Source organism: Cavia porcellus, unplaced genomic scaffold (genome assembly GCF_034190915.1).
Source record: "Cavia porcellus strain 051 isolate PalLab524CR breed Dunkin Hartley unplaced genomic scaffold, mCavPor4.1 scaffold_36, whole genome shotgun sequence".
In the NCBI taxonomy this organism is placed as follows: domain Eukaryota; kingdom Metazoa; phylum Chordata; class Mammalia; order Rodentia; family Caviidae; genus Cavia; species Cavia porcellus.
Window position 1 is genome coordinate 5,141,704 of NW_026947519.1, and position 24,463 is coordinate 5,166,166.

At 43.7% G+C, this 24,463-nt stretch overlaps 1 protein-coding gene across 1 annotated transcript; it reads left to right on the forward strand.

Moving 5' to 3' along the window:
* Positions 1-19,671: 19,671 nt before the first annotated feature.
* Positions 19,672-24,228, forward strand: LOC134474711 (uncharacterized). The gene is given in 2 exon segments (XM_063243233.1): positions 19,672-23,573; positions 23,888-24,228. Coding segments are annotated over 2 exon segments (3,834 nt in total). The 5' UTR covers positions 19,672-19,754; the 3' UTR covers positions 23,903-24,228.
* The last annotated feature ends 235 nt before the right edge of the window (positions 24,229-24,463 follow it).

Sequence of the window (24,463 nt, forward strand, 5' to 3'; positions counted from 1 at the left end):
AACCAGGGGAAAACATGGGAAACCAAGAAAGATGGTTAATCTGATTTAAAAATCTTTGATGATGAAAGGAAATTTATATTCTCATGATGATTTAATCAGGCTTTAGAAGTGAAGTTCTCATGTTGGTTGTCATATGTGTGGCCTTCTGCATTGGGCAGTGGATGCAGGACAGGAGATCTTCAAATAAATCTGGTGGACCACAAAATACTAAAAAAATACATCCTAAATCTTGTGTATTCCTTCACTTTGAGAACATATATGGATAATGTATGAAGCTTCAAAAGATAAAATGTCTATTGGGTCATGGTTTCACCAATGAAATGGTCAGTTCACATAACATTTTGAATTTTGCTTTCACAGTTGCTCATGTACCAGGCCTGAATAAAGCAGAATGCAGAGTAAGCCTCTTCAATCGCTGTGCATTCTATAAGTATTTTTAAAACCAGTGAAACCCTTTGGACTTAGTGTTTGTATTTTATTGATTGATTGGTTTTTCAAATTGTTTGTTTTACTATTTTAACTTTGTGTGTGAGGCAAGCCCTCACTCATAGTGATTTAGACCTCTCCAAAAGCTCTGAAGGTATTCATGTAACAGCTATTACATGTTATAAGTTGCTCCTATGAAAACTTGAAAGACTAACAGACTCTGCTACTTTTTCTCTAAATTCAGTTTTGGGCTAAATTCAGTGTTGGACTTTTTACAAGTCCTTTGAAATGAGACCTCCTCTAGTCACTGGTCGTGCTGGAATTTACTTTCTTGTGCAGACAGGATTTGAGCAAATTGACACATGTACACTTTGCCACTACTCTGGAAACCTTTTTAAAATTCGAGTTCCCTAAATGGTGTGTGTTTAATTTTGATCTCTGCTGACACTTTGCTCATCCAGTTAGAACCACAGGGCTCCAGGCCCTAGCGTTCCAGGCCTAAACAAGAAAATTTCCATTCCGTTTTGGGAGTTCATTCGTCTCTCATAATTACTTTTTCCACAAATGTGTGCTTCAGGAGAGGCCCTTTCCAAATGTGGAGAGGCCCATTTTCATTCACTCACTTTCAGACTTTCTAAGATTTTCAGTTACTAGAGGTTTGCCCAGACTTGCCATTGTCAAGGGACAGTGCACTTCACTTGAAGTAGTGCAGTATTACTTCATGCGTCTCCGTGGAAATTCCACCAATGGCAAACTCTTGCTGTAGTCATCTCCAAGTGTTTCTGAGTAAGTAAATATAACTAACAAAGGATGTGGTTTCAAGCAGAAAGAGGAAAGGAAGGATTATCTTTATTTCAGTGCAGGCTGACCTTTCAAAGAAACAGTAATTCCTATGGAATAGGAGGTAAAATCTTTTTTAAAGAGACATGGACATGACACGCTCAACTTTATGTCACTTTTTTTAAAACGCCAAGGGGATTTGAGAAATTCTTGTCTGCTGAATTGTCCCTTTTTTCACATTTCTCTTAGGTAAGACACTCCAGCTTCTTCAAACCATGGTACTGTTCCTTCCATGTAAAAAACCAAAGGAAAAGACAAAATAAATTACAACAAAACCCATTAGATAACATTTGAGAGCACACAATGGCTCAGCAGGCCCATGTAAACACTATTCAAGAAGCTATAGGTACAGAAGTCTCAGCCTGCAGCCCATAGCCTGAAGTTTTGTCTCTATCATGGTCCCTCAATTCCCTGTCATGTCCATATTAACTCATGAATCTTTACTCATTTCATTTTCAAATGCACAGGATCCAATCTATTTGAACCCTGTTCACCTGGGCAGTAATCATCCAAGGACACACCAGAGGAAGGGCATCCACCCCCTTGCCTGGGGCCTTGGAGCTTATCACAATAGAAATGAACACCTGAAATAGGGGAGCCAAATCAAAGAGAGGCATATTCCTAAAGCCTGAAGCACAGAAGCTACCTATAGACCAGTAGTGGGATTTTCCAAATTATGTAAGAATCTCTGTGCACATGCATGTCATGGTCACTCATGCTTCTAATCCCAGCTGTCTGTGGGCTGACGTGGATGGATCCTTGGGAGTTCAAGTTCATCTTGTGCTACGAATTTATCTGAAGGCCTCTTTCAAAAACTGCATAAGATGCTGTTTCCAAAAAGAGGACAACAGAAAACTAGACACACTTGGCCCAGGTCCCTGGGTTCACTACATGAGTTGTGGAGTCTAAATATTCCATGCCATGAGAAAATACCTGGGATTTTTAGTAAAAGGGGCATTTGCATCCCGATTCTAAGGGTTTGCCTATTTCCATCTAGCTCTTGAATTCTGGGAAAACCTGCTGGTTATAAGCTATGTAGCATTATGTTGGTTTAGGTATTGAGAACTAGTACCTCATGTTTAGTGTTCAGGGTTATGCTGGAATGGCTGCAGACCTCCTTGAAATAGCGAATGCAGACATGTGAACTCCGAGGAAGCTGGATAGTTGAAGTAGGCCCTCCAAATAATCATGCACTGCAAGCATTCACTTTCATTTTGGGACTCATCTTCTGGTTGCTGGGTTTTCGTGCTAACTAATACTACCATGGTGGCGGTAATCCAGCAGTGATTGCATGTATGGTTTGCAGGTTTGCTTCCCAAGCCACCAGAATCTCGGCAGAACCCAAATCATTGTGGCATTTTCTTTCCTCCCCCGAAACATTTGGCTTTCTAAGTTTGAAAATTGAATAGACTGGGGTAGTCAAGTTTGGACCCCATATACCACAAACAGAGCTAAAGACAGAGCCAATTACTTCCCTCCACCTGTCAAAATATGTCAAATTTACTTGATCACCACAACTTCCAAGAAAATTCGGAGCCAAATTAGAGAGGTGAATCAAATACTGCATGATTGGAATGGCTGTGTTTGTATGAGGTGGAGAGCTGCAGAGTTGGGTTGAAACTGTTCACAGAAATCCACAGGCTTGTGGTTGCCAGGCAACAACACTGGGGTATGATTGGTTGAGCACCATTGTGAGCTGGACTTTAGGCTCTAGGATACAAGTGTGCAGTAGGAGACCTGAGTCACAATGCTGGGCATTGCCATGGAGACCTCAGTGGCACAGAGGACCTTGTAGGGCAAAATTTAAATAGGATGAATATTCTTGGGCTGGTATGGCACAATATTCTCTCTGAAGGCTTCACTGCTCAGAATTTGTGGATGCAAATGCCTGCCAATCTACACATGGATGTACTTTCAATGGGATATGAAATATGCCAGGGCCTGTCAGATGATCTCTGCCATGTCCTATCCTTGAGCATAGGGTTTTCCTTGTCATGTCAGTCATTTGGCTGAGTCCAGTTCCCTAAGCTATTCAGTCAAGACTTGCTGGCATCATTCGCCTGCAGTATAAGAGCTTTCTGTGAAATTTCTCAGCAGAAATCCTCTGCAAGCATATAGCTTTTTAAATGAGAGACAGAGGTGGAAGATGAATTTCAAGGGCAGATATTTGAAAACAATGAAACAAGCCCTGAATAAGATCTTTGCATGTTTCCCAGATGAATATGTTTGGAAATATGGGGGAAGATGGAGATCAAGACTGAGAAGAGTGCACACCCCTTTCAACGTACAAAAACCAGGGAAAAACATGGGAAACCAAGAGAGCTGGTTAAACTAATGTAAAAATCTTTGATGATGAAAGGAAAATTATATTCTCTGATGATTTAATTAGGCTGTAGAAGTGAAGTTCTCATGTTGGTTGTCATATGTGTGGCCTTCTGCATTGGGCAGTGGATGCAGGACAGGAGATCTTGAAATAAATCTGATGGAACACAAAATACTAAAAAAAATCATCCTAAATCCTGTGTATTCCTTCACTTTGAGAACATATATGGATAATGTACGAAGTTTCAAAAGAGAAAATGTCTATTGGGTCATTGTTTCACCAATGAAATGGTCAGTTCACATAACATTTTAAATTTTGCTTTGACAGTTGCTCATGTACCAGGCCTGAGTAAAGCAGAATGCATAGTAAGCCTCTTCAATAGTTGTGCATTCCATAAGTGTTTTTAAAACCAGTGAAACCCTTTGGACTTAGTGTTTATATTTTATTGGTTGATTGGTTTTTCAAATTGTTTGTTTTACTATTTTTAACTTTGTGTGTCAGGGAAGCCCTCACTCATAGTGATTTAGACCTCTCCAAAAGCTCTGAAGGTATTCATGTAACAGCTATTACATGTTATAAGTTTCTCCTATTAAAATTGAAAGACTAATAGAGTCTGCTACTTTTTATCTAAATTCAGTGTTGGGCTAAATTTAGTGTTGGACTTTTTACAAGTGTTTTGAAATGTGTCCTCCTCTAGTCACTGGTCCTGCTGGAATTTACTTTCTTGTGAAGACAAGATTTGAGCAAATTGACACATGTACAGTTTGCCACTACTCTGGACACCTGGTTAAATATCGATTTCCCAAAATGATGTGTGTTTTATTTTGATCTCTGCTCACACTTTGCTCATCCAGTTAGAACCACAGGGCTCAAGGCCCTAGCGTTCCAGGCCTAAACAAGAAAGTTTCCATTCCATTTTGGGAGTTCATTCGTCTCTCATAATTATTTTTTCCACAAATGTGTGCTTCAGGAGAGGCCCTGTCCGAATGTGGAGAGGCCCATTTTCATTCACTCACTTTCAGACTTTCTAAGATTTTCAGTTACTAGAGGTTTGCCTAGACTTGCCCTTGATAAGGGACAGTGCACTTCACTTGAATTTGTGCAGTATTACTTCATGTGTCTCCATGGAAATTCCACCAATGGCAAACTCTTGCTGTAGTCATCTCCAAGTGTTTCTGCATAAGAAAATATAACTAACAAAGGATGTGGTTACAAGCAGAATGAGGAAAGGAGGGACTATCTTTATTTCAGTGCAGGTTGACCTTTCAAAGGAACAGCAATTCCTATGGAATAGGAGGTAAAATCTTTTGTAAAGAGACATGGCCATGACACGCTCAACTTTATGTCACTTTTTTTTAAAACGCCAAGGGCATTTGAGAAATTCTTGGCTGCTGAATTGTTCTTTTTTCACATTTCTCTTAGGTAAAACACTCCAGCTTCATCAAACCATGGTACTGTTCATTCCATGTAAAAAACCAAAGGAAAAGACAAAATAAATTACAACAAAACCCATTAAATAACATTTCAGAGCACACAATTTCTCAGCAGGCCCATGTAAACACTATTCAAGAAGCTTGAGGTACAGAAGCCTCAGCCTTCAGCCCATGGTCTGAAGTTTTGTCTCTATCATGGTCCCTCAATTCCCTGGCATGTCCATATTAACTCATGAATCTTTACTCATTTCCTTTTCAAATGCACAGGATCCAATATATTTGAACCCTGTTCACCTGGGCAGTAATCATCCAAGGACACACAAGAGGAAGTGCAGCTACCCCCTTTCCTGGGGCCTTGGAGCTTAACACAATAGAAATGGACACATGAACAAGGGGAGCCAAAACAAAGAGAGGCATATTCCTAAAGCCTGAAGCACAGAAGCTACCTATAGACCAGTAGTGGGATTTCACAAATTATGTAAGAATCTCTGTGCACATGCTTGGCATGGTCGCTCATGCCTATAATCCCAGCAATCTGTGGGCTAAGGTGGATGGATCCTTGGGAGTTCCAGTCCATCTTGGGCTACGAATTTATCTCAAGGCCTCTTTAACCAACTGCATAAGATGCTGTTTCCAAAAAGAGGACAACAGAAAACTAGACACACTTGGTCCAGGTCCCTGGATTCACTACATGAGTTGTGGAGTCTAAATATTCCACGCCATGAGAAAATACTTGGGATTTTTAGGGAAAGGGGCATTTGCATCCCGTTTCTAAGGGTTTGCCTTTCACCATGTTGCATTTGAATTCTGGGAAAACCTGCTGGTTATAAGCTATGTAGCATTATGTTGGTTTAGGTGTTGAGCTAGTACCTCATGTTTAGTGTTCCGGGTTATGCTGGAATGGATGCAGACCTGCTTGAAATAGCGAATGCAGACATGTGAACTCCGAGGAAGCTGGATAGTTGAAGCAGGCACTCCAAATATTCATGCACTGCAAGGATTCACTTTCATTTTGGGACTCATCTTCTGGTTGATGGTTTTCGTGATAACTAATACTACCATGGTGGCAGTAATCCAGCAGACATTGCATGTATGGTTTGCAGGTTTGCTTCCCAAGCCACCAGAATCTCGGCAGAACCCAAATCAGTGTGGTATTTTTTTCCTCCCCCGAAACATTTGGCTTTCTAAGTATGAAAATTGAATAGACTGGGGTAGTCAAGTTTGGACCCCATATACCACAAACAGAGCTAAAGACAGAGCCAATTACTTCCCTCCACTTGTCAAAATATGTCAAATTTGCTTGATCACCACAACTTCCAAGAAAATTCGGAGCCAAATTAGAGAGGTGAATCAAATACTGCATGATTGGAATGGCTGTGTTTGTATGAGGTGGAGAGCTGCATAGTTGGGCTGAATCTGTTCACAGAAATCCACAGGCTTGTGGTTGTGAGGCAACCACACTGGGCTGAGATTGGCTGAACATCACTGTTAGGTGGATTTTAGGCTCTAATTTTGAAAATTTAAAAGACTGGTGTAGTCAAGTTTGGAACCCATAGACCTCAGACATACCAAAAATGTTTTCTAATTACTTCCCTCCACTTTCAAAATATGTCAAATTTTCTTGATCACGACAAGTGTAAAAAAAAATTCTGAGGAAATATAGAGAGGCTAATCAAATACTGCATTATTGGAATGGCTGTGGTTGTATGAGGTCGAAAGCTGCAGAGTTGGGCTGAAACAGTTCACAGAAATCCACAAGCTTGTGGTTGCCAGGCAACCACACTGGGCTGTGATTGGCTGAGGACCATTGTGAGCTGGACGTTAGGCTCTAGGGTACAAGTGTGCAGTAGGAGACCTGAGTCACATTGCTGGGAGTTGCCATGGAGACCTCAGTGGCACAGAGGACCTTGTAGGGCAAGATTTAAATAGGATGAATATTCTTGGGCTGGTATGCCACAATATTCTCTCTGAAGGCTTCACTGCTCAGAATTTGTGGATGCAAATGCTTGCCAATCTACACATGGATGTACTTTCAATGGGATATCAAATATGCCAGGGCCTGGCAGATGATCACTGCCATGTCCTATCCTTGAGCATACGATTTCCCTTGTCATGTCAGTCATTTGGCTGAGTCCGGTTCCCTAAGCTATTCAGTCAAGACTTGCTGGCATCATTCACCTGCAGTATAAGAGCTTATAACCAGCAGGTTTTCCCAGAATTCAAATGTAACATGGTGAAAGGCAAACCCTTAGAAACGGGATGCAAATGCCCCTTTCCCTAAAAACCCCAGGTATTTTCTCATGGCATGGAATATTTAGACTCCACAACTCATGTAGTGAACCCAGGGACCTGGACCAAGTGTGCAGTAGGAGACCTGAGTCACAATGCTGGGCGTTTCCATGGAGACCTCAGTGGCACAGAGGACCTTGTAGGGCAAGATTTAAATAGGATGAGTATTCTTGGGCTGGTATGCCACAATATTCTCTCTGAAGGCTTCACTGCTCAGAATTTGTGGATGGAAATGCTTGCCAATCTACACATGGATGTACTTTCAATGGGATATGAAATATGCCAGGGCCTGGCAGATGATCTCTGCCATGTAATATCCTTGAGCATATGGTTTTCCCTTGTAATGTCAGTCACTTGGCTGAGTCCAGTTCACTAAGCTATTCAGACAAGCCTTGCTGGCATCATTCACCTGCAGTATAAGAGCTTTCTGTGAAATTTCTCAGCTGAAATCCTCTGGAGGCATATAGCTTTGGATATGAGAGACAGAGGTGGAAGATAAAATTCAAGGGCAGATATTTGAAAACAATGAAACAAGCCCTGAATAAGATTTTTACATGTTTCCCAGATGAATATGTTTGGAAATATGGGGCAAGATGGAGGTCAAGACTGAGAAGAGTGCACACCCATTTCAAGGTACAAAAACCAGGGAAAAACATGGGAAACCAAGAGAGCTGGTTAGTCTGATGTAAAAATCTTTGATGATGAAAGGAAAATTATATTGTCATGATGATTTAATCAGGCTGTAGAAGTGAAGTTCTCATGTTGGTTGTCATATGTGTGGCCTTCTGCATTGGGCAGTGGATGCAGGACAGGAGATCTTCAAATAAATCTGGGGAACACAAAATACTAAAAAATAATCATCCTAAATCCTGTGTATTCCTTCGCTTTGAGAACATATATGGATAATGTACGAAGTTTCAAAAGAGAAAATGCCTATTTGGTCATGGTTTCACCAATGAAATGGTCAGTTCACATAACATTTTGAATTTTGCTTTCACAGTTGCTCATGTACCAGGCCTGAGTAAAGCAGAATGCAGAATAAGCCTCTTCAATAGTTGTGCATTCCATAAGTGGTTTTAAAACCAGTGAAACCGTTTGGAGTTAGTGTTTGTATTTAATTGGTTGATTGGTTTTTCTAATTGTTTCTTTTCCTATTTTTAACTTTGTGTGTCAGGGAAGCCATCACTCATAGTGATTTAGACCTCTCCAAAAGCTCTGAAGGTATTCATGTAACAGCTATTACATGTTATAAGTTTCTCCTATTAAAACTTGAAAGACTAACAGAGTCTGATACTTTTTATCTAAATGCAGTGTTGGGCTAAATTCAGTGTTGGACTTTTTACAAGTCCTTTGAAATGTGTCCTCCTCTAGTCAGTGATTGTGCTGGAATTTACTTTCTCGTGAAGACAAGATTTGAGCAAATTAACACTTGTACACTTTGCCACTACTCTGGACACCTGGTTAAATATCGAGTTCCCTAAATGGTGTGGGTTTATTTTGATCTCTGCTCACACTTTGGTCATCCAGTTAGAACCACTGGGCTCTAGGCCCTGGCGTTCCAGGCCTAAACAAGAAAATTTCCATTTTGTTTTGGGAGTTCATTCATCTCTCAAATTATTTTTTCCACAAATGTGTGCTTCAGGAGAGGCCCTGTCCAAATGTGGAGAGGCCCATTTTCATTCACTCACTTTCAGACTTTCTAAGATTTTCAGTTACTAGAGGTTTACCCAGCCTTGTCATTGTCAAGGGACAGTGGACTTCACTTGAAGTTGTGCAGTATTACTTCATGTGTCTCCGTGGAAATTCCACCAATGGCAAACTCTTGTTGTAGTCTTCTCCAAGTGTTTCTGCGTAAGAAAATATAACTAACAAAGGATGTGGTTTCAAGCAGAATGAGGAAGGAGGGATTATCTTTAATTCAGTGCAGGTTGACCTTTCAAGAAACAGTAATTTATATGGAATAGGAGGTTAAATCTTTTGTAAAGAGACATGAACATGACACGCTCAAATTTATGTCACTTTTTTTAAAATGCCAAGGGCATTTGAGAAATTCTTTGCTCCTGAATTGTCCCTTTTTTCACATTTCTCATAGGTAAGGCACTCCAGCTTCTTCAATCCATGGTACTGTTCCTTCCATGTAAAAAACCAAAGGAAAAGACAAAATAAATTACAACAAAACCCATTAAATAACATTTCAGAGCACACAATTGCTCAGCAGGCCCATGTAAACACTATTCAAGAAGCTAGAGGTACAGAAGCCTCAGCCTTCAGCCCATGGTCTGAAGTTTTGTCTCTATCATGGTCCCTCAATTCCCTGGCATGTCCACATTAACTCATGAATCTTTACTCATTTCCTTTTCAAATGCACAGGATCCAATATATTTGAACCCTGTTCACCTGGGCAGTAATCATCCAAGGACACACCAGAGGAAGGGCTGCCACCCCCTTGCCTGGGGCCTTGGAGCTAATCACAATAGAAATGGACACCGGGAACATGGGGAGCCAAAACAAAGAGAGGCATATTCCTAAAGCCTGAAGCACAGAAGCTAACTATAGACAAGTAGTGGGATTTCACAAAATATGTAAGATTCTCTTTGCACATGCTTGGCATAGTCGCTCATGCCTATAATCCCAGCAATCTGTGGGATGAGGTGGATGTATCCTTGGCAGTTCCAGTCCATCTTGGGCTACGAATTTATCTCAAGGCCTCTTTCAACAACTGCATAAGATGCTGTTTCCATAAAGAGGACAACAATAATCTAGACACACTTGGTCCAGGTCCCTGGGTACACTACATGAGTTGTGGAGTCTAAATATTCCATGCCTTGAGAAAATACTTGGGATTTTTAGGGAAAGGGGCATTTGCATCCCGTTTGTAAGGGTTTGCCTTTCACCATGTTACATTTGAATTCTGGGAAAATCTGCTGGTTAGAAGCTAGGTAGCATTATGTTGGTTTAGGTATTGAGCTAGAACCTCATGTTTAGTGTTCAGGGTTATGCTGGAATGGATGGAGACCTCCTTGAAATAGCGAATGCAGACATGTGAACTAAGAGGAAGCTGGATAGTTGAAGCAGGCACTCCAAATATTCATGCACTGCAAGGATTCACTTTCATTTTGGGACTCATCTTCTGGTTGCTGGCTTTTCTTGCTAACTAAAACTACCATGGTGGCAGTAATCCAGCAGAGATTGCATGTATGGTTTGCAGGTTTGCTTCCCAAGCCATCAGAATCTCGGCAGAACCCAAATCATTGTGGCATTTCGTTTCCTCCCCCAAAACATTTGGCTTTCTAAGTTTGAAAATTGAATAGACTGGGGTGGTCAACTTTGGACCCCATATACCACAAACAGAGCTAAAGACAGAGCCAATCACTTCACTCCACTTGTCAAAATATGTCAAATTTTCTTGATCACCACAACTTCCAAGAATATTCGGAGCCAAATTAGAGAGGTGAATCAAATACTGCATGATCGGAATGGCTGTGTTTGTATGAAGTGGAGAGCTGCAGAGTTGGGCTGAAACTGTTCACAGAAATCCACAGGCTTGTGGTTGCCAGGCAACCACACTGGGCTGAGATTGGCTGAACATCACTGTGAGGTGGAATTTATGCTCTAGGTTTGAAAATTTAAAAGACTCGTGTAGTCAAGTTTGGAACCCATGGACATCAGAGATTCCAAAAATGTTTTCTACTTACTCCTCTCCACTTCTCAAAATATGTCAAATTTTCTTGATCACTACAACTGTAAAAAAAATTCTGAGGCAACATAGAGAGGGTAATCAAATACTGCATGATTTTAATGGCTGTGGTTGTATGAGGTGGAAACCTGCAAAGTTGGGCTGAAACAGTTCACAGAAATCCACAAGCTTGTGGTTGCCAGGCAACCACACTGGGCTGTGATTGGCTGAGCACCATTGTGAGCTGGACTTTAGGCTGTAGGATACAAGTGTGCAGTAGGAGACCTGAGTCACAATTCTGGGTGTTGCCATGGAGACCTCAGTGGCACAGAGGACCTTGTAGGGCAAGATTTAAATAGGATGAATATTCTTGGGCTGGTATGCCACAATATTCTCTCTGAAGGCTTCACTGCTCAGAATTTGTGGATGGAAATGCTTGCCAATCTACACATAGATGTACTTTCAATGGGATATGAAATATGCCAGGGCCTGGCAGATGATCTCTGCCATGTAATATCTTTGAGCATACGGTTTTCCCTTGTCATGTCAGTCATTTGGCTGAGTCCAGTTCACTAAGCTATTCAAACAAGCCTTGCTGGCATCATTCACCTGCAGTATAAGAGCTTTCTGTGAAATTTCTCAGCTGAAATCCTCTGGAGGCATATAGCTTTGGATATGAGAGACAGAGGTGGAAGATAAAATTCAAGGGCAGATATTTGAAAACAATGAAACAAGCCCTGAATAAGATTTTTACATGTTTCCCAGATGAATATGTTTGGAAATATGGGGCAAGATGGAGGTCAAGACTGAGAAGAGTTCACACCCATTTCAAGGTACAAAAACCAGGGAAAAACATGGGAAACCAAGAGAGCTGGTTAGTCTGATGTAAAAATCTTTGATGATGAAAGGAAAATTGTATTCTCATGATGATTTAATCAGGCTGTATAAGTGAAGTTCTCATGTTGGTTGTCATATGTGTGGCCTTCTGCATTGGGCAGTGGATGCAGGACAGGAGATCTTCAAATAAATCTGGGGAACACAAAATACTAAAAAAAAATCATCCTAAATCCTGTGTATTCCTTCGCTTTGAGAACATATATGGATAATGTACGAAGTTTCAAAAGAGAAAATGTCTATTGGGTCATGGTTTCACCAAAGAAATGGTCAGTTCACATAACATTTTGCTTTCACAGTGGTTCATGAACCAGGCCTGAGTAAAGCACAATGCAGAGTAAGCCTCTTCAATAGTTGTGCATTCCATAAGTGGTTTTAAAACCAGTGAAACCCTTTGGACTTAGTGTTTGTATTTTATTGGTTGATTGGTTTTTATAATTGTTTCTTTTCCTATTTTTAACTTTGTGTGTCAGGGAAGCAGTCACTCATAGTGATTTGGAACTCTCCTAAAGCTCTGAAGGTATTCATGTAACAGCTATTACAAGTTAAAAGTTTCACCTATTAAAACTTGAAAGACTAACAGAGTCTGCTACTTTTTATCTAAATGCAGTGTTGGGCTAAATTCAGTGTTGGACTTTTTACAAGTCCTTTGAAATGTGTCCTCCTCTAGTCAGTGGTTGTGCTGGAATTTACTTTCTCGTGAAGACAAGATTTGAGCATATTAACACTTGTACACTTTGCCACTACTCTGGACACCTGGTTAAATATCGAGTTCCCTAAATGGTGTGGGTTTATTTTGATCTCTGCTCACACTTTGGTCATCCAGTTAGAACCACTGGGCTCCAGGCCATAGCGTTCCAGGCCTAAACAAGAAAATTTGCATTTTGTTTTGGGAGTTCATTCATCTCTCAAATTATTTTTTCCAAAAATGTGTGCTTCAGGAGAGGCCCTGTCCAAATGTGGAGAGGCCCATTTTCATTCACTCACTTTCAGACTTTCTAAGATTTTCAGTTACTAGAGGTTTACCCAGCCTTGCCATTGTCAAGGGACAGTGCACTTCACTTGAAGTTGTGCAGTATTACTTCATGTGTCTCCGTGGAAATTCCACTAATGGGAAACTCTTGCTGTAGTCATCTCCAAGTGTTTCTGTGTAAGAAAATATAACTAACAAAGGATGTGGTTTCAAGCAGAATGAGGAAAGGAGGGATTATGTTTATTTCAGTGCAGGTTGACCTTTCAAAGAAACAGTAATTCCTATCAAATAGTAGGTAAAATCTTTTGTAAAGAGACATGGACATGACACGCACAACTTTTTGTCACTTTTTTTAAAACGCCAAAGGCATTTGAGAGATTCTTGGCTGCTGAATTGTCCCTTTTTGAAAATTTCTCTTAGGTAAGACACTCCAGCTTCTTTAAACCATGGTACAGTTCCTTCCATGTAAAAAACCAAAGCAAAAAAAAATAAATAAATAAAAACAAAACCCATCAAATTACAGTTGAGAGCACACAATTGCTCAGCAGGCCCACTATTCAAGAAGCTAGAGGTAGAGAATCCTCAGCCTTCAGCCCATGGCCTGAAGTTTTGTCTCTATCATGGCCCCTCAATTCCCTGGCATGTCCACATTAACTCATGAATCTTTACTCATTTCCTCTTCAAATGCACAGGATCCAATATATTTGAACCCTGTTCACCTGGGCTGTAATCATCCAAGGACACACCAGAGGAAGGGCAGCCACTCCCTTGCCTGGGGCCTTGGAGCTTATCACAATAGAAATGGACACCTGAACAAGGGGAGCCAAAACAAAGAGAGGCATATTCCTAAAGCCTGAAGCACAGAAGCTACCTATAGACCAGTAGTGGGATTTCACAAATTATGTAAGAATCTTTGTGCACATGCTTGGCATGGTCCCTCATGCCTATAATCCCAGCAATCTGGGGGCTGTGGTGGATGGATCCTTGGGAGTTCCAGTCCATCTTGGGCTACGAATTTATCTCAAGGCCTCTTTCAACAACTACATAAGATGCTGTTTCCAAAAAGAGGACAACATTAAACTAGACACACTTGGTCTAGGTCTCTGGGTTCACTACATGAGTTGTGGAGTCTAAATATTCCATGCCATGAGAAAATACCTGGGATTTTTAGTGAAAGGGGCATTTGCATCCCTTTTCTAAAGGTTTCCCTTTCACCATGTTACATTTGAATTCTGGGAAAACCTACTGGTGATAAGGTATTGAGCTAATACCTCATGTTTCGTGTTCAGGGTTATGCTGGAATGGCTGCAGGCCTCCTTGGAATAGCGATTGCAGACAAGTGAACCCCGAGGAAGCTGGATATTTGAAGCAGGTACTCCAAATATTCATGCACTGCAAAGATTCACTTTCATTTTGGGTCTCATCTTCTGGTTGCTGGCTTTTAGTGCTAACTGATACTACCATGGTGGCAGTAATCCAGCAGAGACTGCATGTATGGTTTGCAGGTTTGCTTCACAAGCCACCAGAAACTTGGCAGAACCCAAATCATTGTGGCATTTTCTTTCCTCCCTTGAAACATTTGGCTTTCTAAGTTTGATAATTGAATAGACTGGGCTAGTCACGTTTGGACCCCATATACCACAAACAGAGCTAAAGACAGAGCCAATTACTTCCCTCCACTTGTCAAAATATGTCAAATTTGCTTGATCACCACAACTTCAAAGAAAATTCTGAGGCAACTTAGAGAGGTTAATCAAATACTGCATGATTGGAATGGCTGTGGTTGTATGAGGTGGAAACCTGCAGAGTTGGGCTGAAACTGTTCACAGAAATCCACAGGCTTGTGGTTGCCAGGCAACCACACTGGGCTGCGATTGGCTGAACATCACTGTGAGGGGGATTTTAGGATCTAGGTATGAAAATTTAAAAGACTGGGGTAGTCAAGTTTGGAACTCATAGACCTCAGACATACCAAAAGTTTTTCCAATGACTTCCCTCCACTTCTCAAAATATGTCAAATTTTCTTGATCACTACAACTGTAAAAAAAATTCTGAGGCAACATGGAGAGGGTAATCAAATACTGCATGATTGGAATGGCTGTGGTTGTATGAGGCGCAAAGCTGCAGAGTTGGGCTGAAACAGTTCACAGAAATCCACAAGCTTGTGGTTGCCAGGCAACCACAATGGGCTGTGATTGGCTGAGCACCATTGTGAGATGACTTTAGGCTCTAGGATACAAGTGTGCAGTAGGAGACCTGAGTCACAATGCTGGGCGTTGCCATGGAGACCTCAGTGGCACAGAGGACCTTGTAGGGCAAGATTTAAATAGGATGAATATTCTTGGGCTGGTATGCCACAATATTCTCTCTGAAGGCTTCACTGCTCAGAATTTGTGGATGGAAATGCTAGCCAATCTACACATGGATGTACTTTTAATGGGATATGAAATATGCCAGGGCCTGTCACATGATCTCTGCCATGTCCTATCCTTGAGCATACCCTTTTCCCTTGTCATGTCTGTCATTTGGCTGAGTCCTGTTCCGTAAGCTATTCAGTCAAGACTTGCTGGCATCATTCACCTGCAGTATAAGATCTTTCTGTGAAATTTCTCAGCAGAAATCCTCTGCAAGTACATAGCTGTGGATATGAGAGACCGTGGTGGAAGTTGATTTCAAGGGCAGATATTTGAAAACAATGAAACAAGCCCCGAATAAGATCTTTACATGTTTCCCAGATGAATATGTTTGGAAATACGGGGGAAGATGGAGATCAAGGCTGAGAAGAGTGCACACCCATTTCAAGGTACAAAAACCAGGGAAAAACATGGGAAAGCAAGAGACCTGGTTAATCTGATGTAAAAATCTGTGATGATGAAAGGAAAATTATATTCTCATGATGATTTAATCAGGCTGTAGAAGTGAAGTTCTCATGTTGGTTGTCCTATGTGTGGCCTTCTGCATTGGGCAGTGGATGCAGGACAGAAGATCTTCAAATAAATCTGGTGGAACACAAAATACTGAAAAAAATAGTTCAGCCTAAATCCTGTGTATTCCTTCCCTTTGAGAACATATATGGATAATGTATGAAGTTTCAAAAGAGAAAATGTCTATTGGGTCATGGTTTCAACAATGAAATGGTCACTTCACATAACATTTTGAATTTTGCTTTCACAGTTGCTCATGTACGAAGCCTGAGTAAATCAGAATGCAGAGTAAGCCTCATCAATAGTTGTGCATTCCATAAGTGGTTTTAAAACCAGTGAAACCCTTTGGACTTAGTGTTTGTATTTAATTGGTTGATTGGTTTTTCAAATTGTTTTTTTACTATTTTTAACTTGGTGAGTCAGGGAAGCCCTCACTCATAGTGATTTCGACCTCTCCAAAAGCTCTGAAGTTATTCATGTAACAGCTATTACATGCTATATGTTTCTCCTATTAAAACTTGAAAGACAAACAGACTCTGCTACTTTTCATCTAAATTCAGTGTTGGGCTAACTTCAGGGTTGGACTTTTTACAAGTCCTTTGAAATGTGTCCTCCTCTAGTCACTGGTCGTGCTGGAATTTACTTTCTTGTGAAGACAAGATTTGAGCAAATTGACACAAGTACAGTTTGCCACTACTCTGGACACCTGGTTAAATATCGAGTTCCCTAAATGGTGTGTGTTTTACTTTGATCTCTGCTCACACTTTGCTCATCCAGTTTGAAACACAGGGCTCCAGGCCATAGCGTTCCAGGCCTAAACAAGAAAATTTCCATTCCGTTTTGGGAGTTCATGCGTCTCTCATAATTACTTTTTCCACAAATGTGTGCTTCAGGAGAGGCCCTGTCCAAATGTGGAGAGGCCTATTTTCATTCACTCACTTTTAGACTTTCTAAGATTTTCAGTTACTAGTTGTTTGCCCAGACTTGCCATTGTCAAGGGACAGTGCACTTCACTTGATGTTGTGCAGTATTACTTCATGTGTCTCCGTGGAAATTCCACCAATGGGAAACTCTTGCTGTAGTCATCTCCAAGTGTTTCTGTGTAAGAAAATATAACTAACAAAGGATGTGTTTTCAAGCAGAATGAGGAAAGGATGGATTATCTTTATTTCAGTGCAGGTTGACCTTTCAAAGAAACAGTAATTCCTATCAAATAGTAGGTAAAATCTTTTGTAAAGAGACATGGACATGACACACACAACTTTATGTCACTTTTTTTAAAACGCCAAGGGCATTTGAGAAATTCTTGGCTGCTGAATTGTCCCTTTTTAAAAATTTCTCTTAGGTAAGACACTCCAGCTTTTTTAAACCATGGTACAGTTCCTTCCATGTAAAAAACCAAAGCAAAAAAAAATAAATTAAAACAAAACCCATCAAATTACATTTGAGAGCACACAATTGCTCAGCAGGCCCACTATTCACGAAGCTAGAGGTAGAGAATCCTCAGCCTTCAGCCCATGGCCTGAAGTTTTGTCTCTATCATGGCCCCTCAATTCCCTGGCATGTCCACATTAACTCATGAATCTTTACTCATTTCCTCTTCAAATGCACAGGATCCAATATATTTGAACCCTGTTCACCTGGGCTGTAATCATCCAAGGACACACCAGAGGAAGGGCAGCCACTCCCTTGCCTTGGGCCTTGGAGCTTATCACAATAGAAATGGACACCTGAACAAGGGGAGCCAAAACAAAGAGAGGCACATTCCTAAAGCCTGAAGCACAGAAGCTACCTATAGCCCAGTAGTGGGATTTCACAAATTATGTAAGAATCTCTGTGCACATCCTTGGCATGGTCCCTCATGCCTATAATCCCAGCAATCTGGGGGCTGTAGTGGATGGATCCTTGGGAGTTCCAGTCCATCTTGGGCTACGAATTTATCTCAAGGCCTCTTTCAACAACTACATAAGATGCTGTTTCCAAAAAGAGGACAACATTAAACTAGACACACTTGGTCTAGTTCCCTGGGTTCACTACATGAGTTGTGGAGTCTAAATATTCCATGCCATGAGAAAATACCTGGGATTTTTAGTGAAAGGGGCATTTGCATCCCTTTTCTAAAGGTTTCCCTTTCACCATGTTACATTTTAATTCTGGGAAAACCTGCTGGTGATAAGGTATTGAGCTAATACCTCATGTTTAGTGTTCAGGGTGTGACAGTCGACCCCCCTGCTACAACACCCTCCCCAGAGCGGGGAATGAAAGGGTTAACTCCCTAACTCCCCAGAGCGGGGAATGAAAGGGTTGACTCCCTAACTTCCCAGAGCTATCAGAACAGAGCAGTAAAGAATGCTTCACTCCCTAAACCTTTCCCAGGAGATAGTCAGAGCAGGGCCAAAAGGAATGTCTCTGCTAGTCATTAACCACTAGATGTTCTGTTCTCTGTAAAGATAGAGATAAGCAAAAGAATGTACTGTATAAACAGGACCAGGGAGCACCTGGCACTCTAAGGTCAACCCAAGACCCTCGGTCTCCATGGTTACTCAGCCCCAGACCCTCAAATCAGCATTAGCCAGGTCCTGCGCCGCTCAAAATTAACCAATGCGATTTGCTTCTGTAAACTTACTTGCCTCCTGCGTGTACCTTTAAAAACCCTACACAAATTCCCCTCGGGGCCCCTCCGCACACGTTTGCCTGAGGGACCCCATGCGCATGGAAATAAACTTTCTTTTCCTCACCAAGAGCTGAGTCCTTGGGGTCTCTTTCCCTGCGGCGTTGGCCCTAACATCGTGGAGGCCCCAGCGAGATTAGCACGTCTCACGGGAGGTGACCCCAACGGCTCTACGGGTGAGTACGACTGGTCGCTTTTCATACCACCGGTGTTTACGCCCCGAGCCATACGGCTCCGATCTAGGGGCAATTTTTGTTATCTGTTTCGTACTCTGTTCCCTGTTGACTGGGGGACGCCCCACACAGTTTCCGTGGTTCACCGTCTGCGATAGGGCCTCCCTATTGATTTGGGGAATTTCGATTCCCAATCTGTGGTCCATCTGGGCCAATTTGGAGACACCCTTTGAGGTGACTCATCTGGGGGATTTCGATTCCCAGTCTGTGGTCCGCCCGGGTCAATCTGGAGACACCCTGTAAGGTGTCTCATTTGGAGTGAAACTGATGCGTATGCATATGAATGAGGTGGCCGGCCTGATTGTTTTGTGTGTCGTGGGTGCTGTGCTTGGTTATTTGTTGTACCGCGCTTGCGTTAACCGCCCTGTGACAATAGAACATCATGGGACAGTCGACCTCATCCCCATTGTACCTCACCCTCGACCATTGGTCGGAGGTGCGGAAGAGGGCTCACGATCTCTCCTTGCAGGTCAAGAAGAGTAAGTGGCAGGATTTCTGCTCGACTGAGTGGCCTACTTTCTCTGTGGGATGGCCACCAGAGGGGACTTTTCATCTGCCCCTCATTCTAGCAGTTAAGGACGTCATCTTCCGCCCCGGACAAAGGGGGCACCCTGATCAGGTCGCTTACATCCTGGTATGGCAGGACCTCAGGGAGGAACCCCCATTATGGGTAAAATCCTTTCTTCCCCCTTCTGACTCATCTGTACCAAAGCTTTTCGCTCTGAAAGGACCTCCCACTTCGGCTCCGGTCCTGCCCGAGTCTCAGCCTGATCTACCCTTACTCGACTATGACCAGCCTCCCCCTTCCCAGCTGACTCAACCTCCTCCGTACCCACTCTCTCCTCCAGCCTCCTCGTCCGAATCGAGTGCTGCTTCTCCGTCAGCCCCCTCTTCACCTGAGCTAAATTCCTCTCCTCCTCCGATACCCACGTCCCCTCTATATCCCCCACTCCCTGCGATGGCTTGCCCCGAGCCCACTCCTCCGGGGCCCACGGGCCCAGCCCAGAACACTCGGAGCAAGCTACGGCCTGAGGATCCAGTCGTTACCCTCCCTCTCCGTCCCTATGGGCCCATGATAGACGATGGGACAGATGGAGGGCAGATGCCCGCTTTACAGTACTGGCCTTTTTCTACCTCAGATCTCTATAACTGGAAAAACAATAACCCTCCTTTTTCTGATGATCCTTCTAAGCTAACAGGTCTAATGGATTCTGTTATGTTCTCCCACCAACCCACATGGGACGACTGTCAACAGCTCCTAGGGGTCCTGTTCACCACCGAGGAAAGAGACCGCATCCTCCTGGAAGCCCGGAAAGCTGTTCCCGGAGAGGATGGCAGACCCACCCAGAGACCAGACTGGATCAATGACTTCTTCCCCTTAAAGCGCCCCAACTGGGACCCCAACTCACCTGCTGGTAGGCAGCATCTTTCTATCTATCGCCAGACTCTAATGGTAGGTTTCCGGGCGGCCGCAAGGCGCCCCACTAATCTGGCCAAGGTAAGAGAAGTTACCCAAGGACCTGCTGAGACTCCCTCAGTTTTTCTAGAATGCCTGATGGAAGCTTACCGGCGATATACGCCTTTTAACCCTGAGGAGGAAGGCCAACAAGGCTCAATAGCTATGGCCTTTATAGGACAATCAGCCCCTGATATAAGACGTAAGCTCCAAAGGCTAGATGGTCTCCAAGACCTGACTCTGAGGGATCTTGTTAAGGAAGCTGAAAAAGTCTACTATAAGCGGGAGACAGAGGAAGAGAAAGAATTAGCTAGGGACAAAAGACGAAACAAGGAATTAACTAAGATGTTGGCCACAGTTATTCAGGGAAAACCTGAGCCAGGAAAGGGAAAGCCCACTCGCCCTCCATTAGACCCTGACCAATGTGCATATTGTAAGGAAAAAGGACACCTGATCAAAGACTGTGAAAAGTTAAAAAAGAAACGGGCCAAAGAAGAACGAGAAAGGCAGTCCTCACAGCGATCCCGAGCCCCCATGCTCGCCCTAGATGAAGAAGACTAGGGACTTCAGGGCTCGGATCCCCTCCCCGAGCTCAGGGTAATATTTAAAGTGGAGGGGACTCCCGTGGAATTCGAGGTCGATACGGGAGCTGTTTATTCGGCCTTACAAGCCCCCTTAGGGGCCCTTTCAACTAAGAAATCATTAGTTCAAGGGGCTAACGGGAGCAAATATCGCTCGTGGACCACTGAGCGCACAGTTGACTTAGGCAAGGGAAAAGTAAAACACTCCTTTCTGGTTATTCCTGAATGTCCTGCTCCCCTCCTGGTATGGGACTTATTAACCAAACTGGGGGCAAAGATTTCCTTTGAGCCCCAAGGACCTCAAGTAACATTCCGTAACCCAAAGGTTGGGCAACCTATGGTTACGGTGTTATCTCTAAAACTGGAAGATGAATATAGGCTCTACGACCACCAGGATCCCCAGCCTATCGCCCCAGCCTGGCTAACTGATTTTAAAGAATCCTGGGCCGAGACGGCTGGACTTGGGCTGGCAAGCCAGCAACCGCCTGTAGTGGTTACTTTAAAAACCACTGCCTCCCCTATTCGGGTCAAGCAATATCCCATTAATAGAGAAGCTCACCTAGGGATTAAGGTGCACATACAGAGACTTTTAGACCAAGGGGTATTAACTCCTTGTCGGTCTGCATGGAATACTCCGTTACTCCCGGTCAAAAAGCCCGGGACGAATGACTACAGACCGGTACAGGACCTAAGGGAGGTCAATAGCAGGGTAGAAGACATTCACCCCACCGTACCCAATCCCTATAATCTCCTCAGCGAGTTAAATCCGTCAAGAACTTGGTATACTGTTCTAGATTTAAAGGATGCCTTTTTCTGTTTGCCTTTACACAAAGATAGCCAGCCCTTATTTGCATTTGAATGGACGGACCCTGAGACTGGGTCCGCCGGACAACTAACCTGGACGCGCCTCCCACAGGGCTTCAAAAACAGCCCAACCATCTTTGATGAAGCCCTACATAAGGATTTAGCCCACTTTCGGGCTCAACACCCAAGCCTCACCCTTCTTCAATATGTAGATGACTTGCTGCTGGCTGCGGACTCTGAGGGTGACTGCACAAGCGGAACTCAGGACCTTTTACGTGAGTTGGCTATCCTGGGGTATAGGGCATCAGCAAAAAAGGCTCAAATTTGTAAGCGAGAGGTAATTTTTCTGGGCTACTCCTTAAAAGGGGGAAAAAGGTGGCTCACTGAGGCCAGAAAACAGACTGTGGTCCAGATTCCCCCTCCAAAGAGTCAAAAACAATTACGAGAGTTCCTGGGCACTGCGGGGTTTTGCCGGTTATGGATCCCCGGATTCGCAACTTTGGCAGCTCCCCTATATCCGTTACTGAAGGGGGGATCTCCCTTTATCTGGAAAAAAGATCACCAGCAGGCCTTTGATGCCATCAAGCGGGCTCTCCTGTCTGCTCCGGCCCTGGCTCTTCCTAATGTGGATAAGCCCTTTACTCTCTTCATGGAAGAAAAAAAAGGAATAGCGAGAGGAGTGCTGACCCAGGCCTTTGGGCCATGGAGGCGTCCGGTGGCTTACCTCTCAAAAAGATTGGACACTGTGGCAAGCGGGTGGCCACCCTGCCTAAAGGCCATCGCAGCAGCTGCCTTGCTCATTAAAGACGCTGACAAATTGACTTTGGGACAGAAAATAACAATCATTGCCCCGCACACGCTAGAAAGCATCATCCGCCAGCCTCCAGACAGGTGGCTCTCAAATGCCAGAGTTACTCGTTATCAGAGCCTCTTGCTCAACAAGGACAAGATAACTTTTGGACCCCCGGTGACTCTCAACCCAGCGACTCTGCTGCCGGAAGAAGCTTCGGAACCCGTCCTCCATACCTGCCAGGACGTCTTGGCAGAAGAGGCCGGAGTACGACCGGACTTATTGGATTGCCCCTTACCCAATGCAGAGGTGACCTACTTCACTGACGGGAGTAGCTTTTTGATTCAAGGTAAGCGGTATGCGGGGGCGGCTGTGACTGATTATTCCAATGTTATATGGACAGCCAGACTAGAGGACGGGTCCTCGGCCCAAAAGGCCGAACTGATTGCTTTGACTAAGGCTCTGGAGCTCACTAAAGGAAAGCGAGCGAACATTTACACGGATAGCTGATATGCTTTTGCAACGGCCCACATCCACGGGGCCATATACCGCCAGCGGGGGCTTCTGACCTCCGCAGGAAAAGAAATAAAACACAAACAGGAAATCCTCCAGTTGCTCGCTGCAGTTATGTTGCCCCAGAAGGTGGCGATAATACACTGTAACAGTCACCAGAAAGGGACTGATCCCGTCACAAGGGGAAACAACCTGGCCGATCAGGCAGCAAAATCTGCAGCCATGGGAGACTCACAGATGTTGGTGACTGATGTCAAAGATTCTCCTCAAAAGGAGAAAGCTCAGATTAACCAAACCCCTGAAACACCTGATTTGACTGCTTACATACAACAGGCCCACCGGCTCACTCATTTGGGAGCTAAAAAGCTAAGCCTACTGGCCCAACGCCAAGACTTCCCAGGGGTATCCCCCACTGCCATACGTCAGGTCGCCAATCGGGTGGTGGCTAATTGTGAGGCATGTCAATTGACCAATGCCTACCCTGCCAAGTTGGCCCCCGGCAAAAGGCTACGCGGCACCAGACCTGGACAATACTGGGAAGTGGACTTTACAGAAGTTAAGCCTGCCCAATGTGGACTAAAATATCTGCTAGTTTTTGTAGACACCTTTTCTGGATGGACTGAGGCTTTTCCTACCAAAAAGGAAACCGCTGCCGTGGTAACTAAAAAATTGATGGAAGAAATATTTCCCCGGTTCGGATTGCCAAAGGTAATAGGGTCTGATAATGGACCGGCGTTTGTGGCTAAGGTAAGTCAGGGACTGGCCAACATATTGGGGATTGATTGGAAATTACATTGTGCTTATAGACCCCAAAGTTCAGGGCAGGTAGAAAGAATGAATAGAACTATTAAGGAGACCCTCACTAAATTGGCTCATGAGACTGGCTTAAAAGATTGGACGATGCTCCTGCCGTATGCCCTTTTTCGCGCGCGAAACACCCCGTCTACCAAACCCCCTAACCTTACTCCCTTCGAAATCCTTTTTGGCACTCCACCCCCCATTCGAGATCTCACTCCCCTAACTGAGCATGCTGCCTTGTTGCCAACCTCCCTGTCTGACAGGCTCATCGCCCTTGACAATCTACAGAGGGACGTGTGGACGCAGCTAGCCTCGGCCTATGCTCCCAGTGAGTTCCCCGCGCCACATCCGTACCAGGTGGGAGACTTTGTGTTCGTCCGGCGCCACCAACAAGAGACTCTACAGCCTCGCTGGAAAGGACCATACCAGGTCCTATTGACTACTCCTACAGCGGTAAAGGTTGACGGAGTCGCCTCTTGGGTACACGCGTCACATCTAAAGCCTGCTTCAGCGCCAGAGGACGGCTCCTGGGAACTCAAGCGGTCTGATAACCCCTTAAAACTTAAGCTGAGCCGAAAGACTCTTTAATGCTGTTTCTGTACACCCCCCCCCTTATGTATTACTATGAGATAACCCAACAAAAACCCCAGGTTGTAACCCCCTGGGCTATAATGAAATTGCTCATGTTAATGTTAGTGTTAGTCACCCCTACAATAGCGAACCCCCACCGCCCTTGGGTCTGGACATTAAGCCGATGGGACAGCCCAAAAGAGGTTGATAAGTGGACAGGTTCAGGCCATCCAACCTTTAGTTTCTATTCCTGTGATATTGTTCCTCTT